The sequence below is a fragment of the Phaethon lepturus genome, unplaced genomic scaffold (assembly GCF_000687285.1).
Source record: "Phaethon lepturus isolate BGI_N335 unplaced genomic scaffold, ASM68728v1 scaffold41147, whole genome shotgun sequence".
Classification (NCBI taxonomy): domain Eukaryota; kingdom Metazoa; phylum Chordata; class Aves; order Phaethontiformes; family Phaethontidae; genus Phaethon; species Phaethon lepturus.
In genome coordinates, this window is record NW_010554773.1 from 791 (window position 1) to 9,978 (window position 9,188).

At 46.8% G+C, this 9,188-nt stretch overlaps 1 protein-coding gene across 2 annotated transcripts; it reads right to left on the reverse strand.

Annotated features, from left to right (window-relative positions):
- Window positions 1-1,012: 1,012 nt before the first annotated feature.
- RAB7A (RAB7A, member RAS oncogene family) lies at window positions 1,013-5,500 on the reverse strand. 2 transcript variants are annotated; one of them, XM_010291950.1, is made up of 5 exons: window positions 5,436-5,500; window positions 4,213-4,339; window positions 3,186-3,404; window positions 2,520-2,648; window positions 1,013-2,352 (listed from the first exon to the last, which is right to left on the reverse strand). In XM_010291950.1, the coding sequence occupies exons 1-5, from the start codon at window positions 5,486-5,488 to the stop codon at window positions 2,257-2,259; spliced, it is 624 nt and encodes a 207-aa protein (XP_010290252.1). In that variant the 5' UTR covers window positions 5,489-5,500; the 3' UTR covers window positions 1,013-2,256. The 2 variants fall into 2 exon arrangements, with proteins under 2 accessions (XP_010290252.1, XP_010290251.1); XM_010291949.1 differs by having other exon boundaries at window positions 1,013-2,648; window positions 5,436-5,498.
- Window positions 5,501-9,188: the final 3,688 nt, after the last annotated feature.

The window sequence follows — 9,188 nt, forward strand, 5'->3', positions numbered from 1 at the left end:
AGCTCCCTCACCCAGGGCCAAAGTGGCAGGAGGGAAGTGCAGAGTTAAGACCATCCCCATTCCCCAAAACATCACTCCATAGTTATTGTTCCCCCCTCCCCCAGCTTGCCCTTCTCCCCACTGGAACTGTACCTACAGAAAACAAGCACAGAGCAATGCTTTAAACAGAGATGAGCAGAAGGTTTGGGTCTTTTCAAAAGATGCAGACAGGAAAGCAATCCCACCAGGACACATTGCTATTGCAGAGTAGTTACTTGAAATTGATGTGGACAGCAAAAGCCTAGCCAAATGAGAGAAGTGTGATAGGACAGAGCCATAAAATAGGATGTAGAGCACAAAGACTGTTAGAAGGCTCTTGAAATAACTGGCCTCATTTCTCTATACTTCATTTTCCACATTCCTGTGGGCACAGGAATAGCAAGCTCAGCCTTGTTGAATACAAGCAGAGGGTCATGCCCAGCATCTAGAAGTTAAAAGCTTAACCTTGACTAAGCTGGACCAAGGAAAAGGTCCTTAACTCACTCTGAGGGACCCTAGGCCAGCAGCCTTGCTTCTCCTCTAGCTGAAGCACTGACTGGGGAGCTGGGAAGGGCTCAGCATGCTCTTCTCACCAACCCCTCCCAGAGAGGGGTAGCAAGAACCTTAATAGCACTGCCCTCCTCTCCACCCTTCCACAAAGATTTCCATATGCCCAGGACAGGGCTAAAGGACCATGCTCACAGAAGAGCAATCAGATCCAGCACCATTCCTGCCTCTGCAGGCACCTTCAAGAAAATTCAAGAAAAGCAGAGGGGCAGCTGCCCTACTACGGTCTCAGGGAAGCCAAGCAAGCAGGGCCTGCTCAACGCACTCTTAAAAACCAATCTGGAAGGCATAGATTTTATAGTAAGAAGGAAGCACAAACATCCTTCAATTAGCAGGCACTAGCTTGCTAAAATGGTGACTAGACAGAGGAAAAAGCATGTTAGTGAAGGAAAAAAAAAAAGAGTCAGAAACAGGAGTAAACAAGAAGGTTTGTTCTTGTTAAGTTTATTGGCATCATGTTTGTCTCTTTACATAAGAGCTCAGCCTACGTACTAGAATGTAGACCTCTGGAAAACAGGTAAAAGGGCTCCATTTAAGCAAGCTACAAACGCAAGAACAAATACCAGGAAGAAAGGAAGAGAGGAAAGGGACTAGATTGCCAAGTTTTTCCATACCAAAAACCCAGATTAGCAGTCAGTAAGAAGAAAGGGAAGATTCATAGTCCAGGTCATTCATTGAGAAAAAGCTACCACAACCCAGGCGGGAGAGGAGCTCCTTCCACAGTACAGAGAGCCACTGGGACACCTCAGCTCTGGCTCCTTCTCACACTCGCTCCAGGATGTTAGGAGTTAAGCAGTAGGGGAGGTGAACAAATGAGGTCATTTCATAGCTGTATTTAATTTTAAATCCAATAATCCAGTGTGCATATCAATGCTGTTATGCAAATCTGAGAATTTAGATACAAGGAAGCCAGACAGATTTTCCAGAAGATGAAGCCTTTTTGGCCTCAAAACAAGAAGGCTTACATAGTTCATCTCTACTGTACAGAATACTGCCTCTATCTGGACTTTGTGTTGCTAGCACGCTGCAGTTCACAAGTGTCCTCCTCACTTTCTACACAATCTGTGTTTCAGTACTTGAACATGTAATTCAGGAATTTTACACTAATTTATACATTTTTAATTGGTTGCATATATTAACATGTACTATAAGATTTTTCCTAAAGAAGCATTACATAATACATGGATACTGTAAAAAGATCTGATTAGTTAAAAGTAACAAGCATTAACAGAGATACATACAAAACTCAACCTAGTTGGACTGAGTGCTGAGCTTGCAATGAACTATGGGTAATCAGCCTTTCCAGTTGCAGCCTTCACGGGAAAACACAAGACAGTTAAAAATGTATGTAACTTGTTACACAGATTACCTGTAAACAGTTTCTCTCCATTGGACACCTGGAATTAGATTCAGTTCCAAACATACATAAGAGTTTCCATTTTACTCTAAGAGAAAGGTCTGTTACCATGAAGTGTGATGTGGATGGTGTGGGAACGTGAGCTCTGAAGTGTGGGACTCTCAGATGCTCATAGGAGATGGGTGGATTTTGGCAGCTGGAGATGGAAATTTTTTTTTTAATTTCATTTTAAACACAGAAGAGGGGCTGTGTGTTTGAAGGCCTAAGTGTGATATTAATTTGTGAAGGACTGTGCTCAACCCCTCCCTCTCCCCTCAGCAGCTGCAGCTCTCCGCAGAAGCCTTCACTCGGTCATTCTTGTCTAGTTTGATGGGTTCGGGGAATTCATTGTAAAGCTCCACTTCGGTTTCCTAGTGGGAGAGAAGGGAAGAGTTAATGCCACAGCTCTACAGTCAGCTCCAAGCATGCAAGAGCCTTCCTCAGCTGCAGAAAGCTGTTGGGAGAACCCAAAGCTGCCCACAGCAGCTGAGCTGGGCAGGCAGGACCAGCACGAGGCACCCACCATCCCCCTCCCTACCTGTTTAAGTGCATTTCGTGCAATCGTCTGGAAAGCTTGTTCCACATTAATGGCCTCCTTGGCACTGGTTTCAAAGTAGGGGATGTTGTTTTTACTGTAGCACCAGGCTTGCGCCCGTTTTGTGGTGACCTGGGTGGACAGAGAGCAGCATCACCACCTTCAGCTACACTGGAAGGAGGTTTTATTTCCAGGGCAAGGCCAGAGACAGCTCAGGTTGGATATGAGGGAAGACAGTAGTTCTGACTTCATCAAGACTACAGCCTTGACACAGAGCAGAGGGAACTACTGCCCACCACCAGATATACTCAGTCCCAGGAGCAAGGAACACCATGCCTAAGGAAGATGAGACCATGGGGCACAGACTGCTCAGGCATCTGTAGAGCAAGGACTTGCTCCCATAGGAGTCTCTCAGCAATTCTGGAATTTAGCTCCTCTCCTTGCATCTACTCAGAAGCTGCTGCAATCCTTCCACCAGCAGGCAGGAGCATACTGTGCTCAGGGGTTTGACCCCTTCAGGCAGGAGAAACTCTTTCCCAGAGGCACACACCAGCTGAGCCACACACAGTCACCTCCCACTGCAGTTTCTCAGATAACCCTCCTGTGTTCCTACAAGGTCTCCCACTCCAGCAGTTTCCTAAGAGGAGGCTAGCAAGTCCCAGTACTCACTTGTCTGTTTTCTAGGTCAATCTTGTTTCCCAGCACAACAAAAGGAAAATTCTCAGGATCCCTTGGACTGGCCTGAATGAGGAATTCGTCCCTCCAGCTGTCTAGGGTTTTGAATGTGTTGGGGGCCGTGACATCAAACACCAGCACACAGCAGTCTGCTCCCCTGTAGAAGGCAACTCCCAGGGACTGAAATCGTTCTTGTCCTGCTGTATCCCATATCTGGAGCAAAAGACAGAGCAGATAAGCAAGCTCTACTCTGACATAGTCCACAATTTAGGGCATCATTCATTTCACAGCTCCCCATCAGGCATCTAGAGCCCCCACCTAGCCAGAAAGGCGCACCTGAAGGCTTGGGAATTTCTGTAAGCACTAGGTATCAAAAGCCAGAAACACCCTTCTAAAGATAGTTAACCCTTTTTGTATTCAGCCTCAGCAAGGGACATATCCTTGTTCTGGGCAAGCAGGACTTAGGGTCAGCAGCAGACCTGCCTGCAGTGCTTGGCTGCACTCGGGTACCAGCACGGTCCAAACGCTCCTCTGATGGCTGCAACAGGGCTTTTTCTGCCTTGCAGTCTCACCGTGGAAAGATGAAAGCTTCAGATACCAGAGACATAAGCAGACTGGCAGGTTAACACTATACCCACAGGACTCAGGGCAGCATGAGTAGTTGATCTGACTAAAGGAGTCTTTCCCAGCCCCTTCCAGTTCCTGAACACTAGGGAAATGCATATTTCTAACAAGATCTAGTTTACTGACAGTACCAAATGCTAGTTTTTAAACTGGGCCTGGCAAAGCTGCCCTTAGCTGAGTCCAAACTTATCTTTCCCTTTCCTTGTTCAGCCCATGCACAGATTTGTAGAGAAGCCCAGCAGCACCTACGACCAAGAGTGGTTCTGTGCAAACAAGATTCACACCCAGTACACTGACCCCTGCACCACTGTGGACTACGCTGGAGCAGATACTTCCACACAAGCGTGGTCTAGGCAGCCAGGCACCCCTTGCAGCAGGGAGCAGAGTCACTCCTTACCTGCATTGTCACTAGCCTGTCATCCACCATGACCTCTTTTGTCAGGAAGTCTGCACCTATCGTAGCCTTGTACTGGTTACTGAATTTCTTGTTCACATACTGGTTCATGAGCGATGTCTTTCCCACCCTGCACAGAAAGACAAGAAAGACTAGGTAGGCTGTTTCTACAACCATGTTTGAATTAACCACCCTGAACAGAACATCCCGGTGCCCTTTGCCTTCCACCACAGCCTCCTGGCCTTTTCAAGCAGGGAAAATGCACCCACCTCTGCAAGAAGGGGCTTTTACAGCAGTAGATGCTGAGGCAACATGCTGAGTAAGAGCATTAACTACCTAAGGATACAAAGGATTACAATCTTGAGAAACCTTGTTTCCACATCAGTAATCTGATCCTTGGTAAGGAGTATGCATCACATTATTATCATGAGGGCAGTTTTGGAAGAAGATGAAGCGCCCCAGAGAAACCCACCAGAAACAGTCATCTTGAGCCTCTGCAGAAGGAGGAGGTGGAAGAACAGATAATCTCAGCTGGCAACAGCTCACATACACATCTGCTAGGCACCCAGAGGTGGAGATCCTCCCTAGAGAGCCAGCTTAGAGGCTCATATGCCCTCTCTGTGGCTGAGAAACACTCCCTGATCAACAGCTTGCTGGGCACAGTGGTACCAATAAGCATGATGTCATGCGAGTCAGGTTACAGCCTGCACAGCAAGTAACAGTGGAGCAGACTCCTTGCTCAACAACACAGAGCAAAGCCTTTCACTCCAAGGGGCAGGCTCCAGCCAGATCAGACAGAAGTAAGCAGATGGCTCAGTATTAACTATGTCTCAGGCGGAACTCAAAGATTGCTTACTACAAGCAATTGCTTACTGATTACCCCACAGTTTGGTGGGGTTTAAATTTTTATTTAAGCAAAATGCTCATTTCAACACCATGTGTCCTCCTTGCAAAAAGGCTATCCAGTTCTGCTACTGGAGTGGTCTGCCCACCATGTTTCCCCATTTAATATTTTGACATGACTTCAAGATATTAAACTGTGGGGACACATTTGAGACAGAGGGTGGTTAAGAGTTCCTAAAGCTGTAAGGTAACACAGCTGTCCGGGGCTGTAAAGCCCTCCTCCCAGCACTGCTGGTTTCTTAAGAGTGCATCCAGGCTCCCACTAGTCAAAAGCATTGCTCCAGCCAGATGCAGACTGGCAGCTTAAAGGCTCCTCCACTTACCCAGAGTCTCCAAGGATGATGACTTTCAGTAACACTTTCTTCCTAGAAGTCATCTTTTACACTAGAAAGAAAGAGGAACAATCCCACCATTAGCATGTCATTCTTCAAGGCAGAAAGCTGCAAGTTTGGAGTCTGAGAAACCTGACTCCCAGCCAGGAGCCAGTGATTAGGCAGGGCCCAGCACCCCTGAAACCAGACTCCTTCAAGTCAAGACTACACTTGAGCACTAACCAGGTGTCTGCACATTTCATAGGCAGGGCCAAGTCAGACTAGTAGTGGCAACTTAACACCAACAAGTAGATGAACCAAGCACTTGTCCTAAGCCCATTTTGGACCCTATTTCCAGGCCATTTTGTGGGTATACTAGCCTAGGCCATCTCCCTTAGCCTCACTGGAGGCAGTGCAATAAAGCATATCAGCTCCCAACACAGGCTAACTCTCACACATGCTACTAAGTGAGATGTAAGCAGAGAAGTCTCTAATACCACACTGTGTGTCTCCAATACCACTACTGTTGACATACCGCAACATTAAGTCTATTGCTCTGTTAAACTAGATGTGGCAAGTAAACAACTCAGTCTACTTTATAGGCAGGTGGCTCTAAATGGGCCACTAATGGTCCATCCAATTAGCCAGAGTGAGAGTTGAGCTTGAGATCCACACTCTTACTTGCACTCAGGTCCCCTTCAGATCAGTGAAGCAACTAGAAGTACAGCAGCTGCAGCAGGCCTGAATACACTTCTAGATGGGCTTTAGCACAGTGAGAACAAGTATGAAGTCTTGAACATGCCCTTCCTTCCATGAGGCCCTTTTCCCCCACCTCTGGGGAAGGGATGGGACAAGCCATTCTTAGGTCCTCAAGTTTGATCAGATCACAGACTCTAGTTTGCTACTGACCTGGGCCACAACACAAGGACTCCCTGGCTTCCCCTGAGAAGCTCTGCAGGTTCTGTACAGCAAGAGGAGCCAAAAGACGGTTATAGCTGTGCTACTTGAGTTCAAAGACTGTTGACAACAGGCTTCATGTACTAAGCCCTTAGATGGGAACTTTGTTATCCTAAAATTCCCATCCTGCTACACTACATTCATTGCACCACACAACTCCTACTCTTCAGGAGCTATTCCTGACTTTCACAGCTAAGGCGGCCTTCGCTTCTACAACATGGATATATGCATCTTCTGAGCAGCTCAGTCCTATCTGTTTCATGGGATATGTAACAGCCTAAGCTGCTATATAACTGCAACCTGCCTTACCCCATTACTGCAGGGGGTAGCATGGTCCAAGTTGTAGGAGCCTCTTATGAGATGCAGAGTCCAGTTGCAAAAGGTCTTAATCATCTCAAGCTTTGAGTGTTAGAAGACATGTAATCTTTTAGACTTTGCCATCAGTAAATACTGCAGAAGCTCAAGAAGCCCTCCTGCGCCTGCCACAGGTAGTGGTGCACTTACAGCTACACCTTGTTGGGACTGCACCCACCTCATGCATCTAGCAATACATCTAGATGGGAAACTGTTGAAGAGAACAGTCAGAGGCTGTTGAGTCAACAGCAGTGAGAGGCCACCCATAGAGCTCATGCTATCCTTAGATGGGTGTTAACAGATGCCAGAGAGCCTGCACAGGACAGTTTCTCCAAGTGTCAACATCTCTCCTTTCCAAGGCTGTCCATGCTGGACTGCATTGCTCAATGATCTGGCTGGCAGCCCAGCTACACTAGCCAAGATATAGCCAGCTGAAAGTTGTCAACAAGCCCAACATTTACTCCTGCTTCTACTCTTGCTAAGATCCACACTCTATAGCTCGTCTCCTTTACAGACATGGGGAGAACAGACCATGTAAGTTCCTTCAAGCAGACTGCACCTCCTGTGTTTCCAAAACACATAGTACAAGCGACACTTACAGCAGCCAAGCCAGAGCCTTCTACAGCAGAATCAGCCCAGATGGAACAAAAAGCAAGCAAATAGAACTTTGAAACCTCTTAGAGACAGCTGTGTATACTGAACTCAGAAAACATCTGTCCAGGTTCAGGTCCAGTGTGAGAGTCACCTGTTTGCCTCAGGACAGAGGAAAACAACTCACCCTGAAGTGACTGTGCCAGAACCCAGTGTGCACTGCTTTATTTTCTCCTGAGTGTTTTCAGTATCACTTGCCACTAGGCACTGCAGCTCACTGCTTCCTGGTATTCAAAGCAGCTTTGGACAAGCTGGCATTAGTTCTCATGTGCAGGGAGGGATTTGCAGAGCCCTAAGTTACAACACAATCACACTGGATGCTTAGCACTCAAGTTCAACACAGCCTGAAATCCCACTATGAAGGGAGGGGAACTGCTCTGTCAAGTCTCATTACCTTGGAAGTAGCTCAGCTGAGCAGCCACAGATGTCTGAGTCAGACCTGACATTGCCTTCTTGTCATAGCTGAGAGGCTACCCCATCAGTGTGAAGGGCTATTGCTGCCTCATGAACACCAGTCAGGTGAGACACTCAGCTTCCATTCCAGGTGATGCAACGGATATGAGCCACAGCACAGAAGGAGCTGCCTCAGCTTGGTATTTGGTTTGGGCCATGAGACAGACAGTGAGGAACTCCAGTCCTGCCAGGGACCCACAGTGGACATTGCCCAGTTTCCCACACCTGTTCTACTAGGCTTGATCAATGCTGCTTTGAAACCCATTCAGTTGATGGGCCAAGCCCTCTTAACAAATCTTCTCATTACAGGTATGAGACCAACACTTTAGCATCATTCCCTGCCCAGTACAAGACAGAAACCTTGCCTTTGGAGAGGAGACCATATCTCCATGTCTTGGAGGAAGTACCAGTGTTTGATCTCCTGGAACCTTCCTATAGAAGAATATCCCTCTAAGTTTAAGTAGCATCAAGTTGCTCTCTGTAGCACCACCTTTGCTATTTCTCTTAACCTCACCATGTTCTGTGTAGCTGAGCACATCTCCAGCTTTAAAGCAGCTATTTGTGCTAAACAGAGGTCTGACTGGTCCTAGTGAGATCTTCATCTAGATGGATTGAAGATACCCCCACTATCTTTACTGGGGTTTCTTATGAAGCAACCCAAGGGTCAGACTACTCCAAGGACAGGATACTGTACCTCCTCCAGTGTTTGCTTCCAGCCACAGTGGTTTACTTCCAGCACATCAGCTTGCTAAAGAGACATCAGTGTTCTCTAGAGTTTCTGTAAGTGAAGCCTTACTACAGTCTCCTTAACACCATGCAAAGGTTTTTGGTGACTTCAGCTCATGCTAAGTCAACAGCAAATACATCATCTTCATGGCAGAGAATGCTTCCACACATGGCAGTAAGCTCAGAAATATCTCAGTCAATCTTGGTTACAGCATACCATTTGCTGTGTCAGTATAATAAGGTGCAGCCAACCAACTCTGGGCCAGGTTCAGTACTCAAAGATTTGCTTGCCTGAAGTCAAGAGGCAAGTTATCCATTCCCTTGTTAACACAGGCCATTTCTCACATTACATGACATTGAGTAGGTTCATTACTGCCTTGTGCCACAGAAATGCAGCCCACATACATGCGAAGCTACGTACGATCTCAGTTCTGGTGGACCTTGCTAGTACAAAATCAACTAAGGGAGTCCAAGAACATAGCTTTAGCTCACAGACAAAGCAGGTTTGAATACCTGAAGAAACAGTTAGTTCACATGAGGAGTTTCTCCAGTCACACCTACAAGAAACATTAAATTACTGAGCTAAGCTAAGATGTAGGCTGTGCAGACTTTCCCCCATGCTCT

Excerpts from the sequence above, each read along its gene's own strand:
- RAB7A (XM_010291949.1), bottom strand. The coding sequence starts at position 5,488 with ATGACTTCTAGGAAGAAAGTGTTACTGAAAGTCATCATCCTTGGAGAC. Across the intron at positions 4,340-5,435 it reads ATCATCCTTGGAGACTCTGG|GGTGGGAAAGACATCGCTCA; the intron begins GTAAGTGGAGGA and ends CTTTCTGTGCAG. Across the intron at positions 3,405-4,212 it reads ACAGGCTAGTGACAATGCAG|ATATGGGATACAGCAGGACA; the intron begins GTAAGGAGTGAC and ends CTTTTGCTCCAG.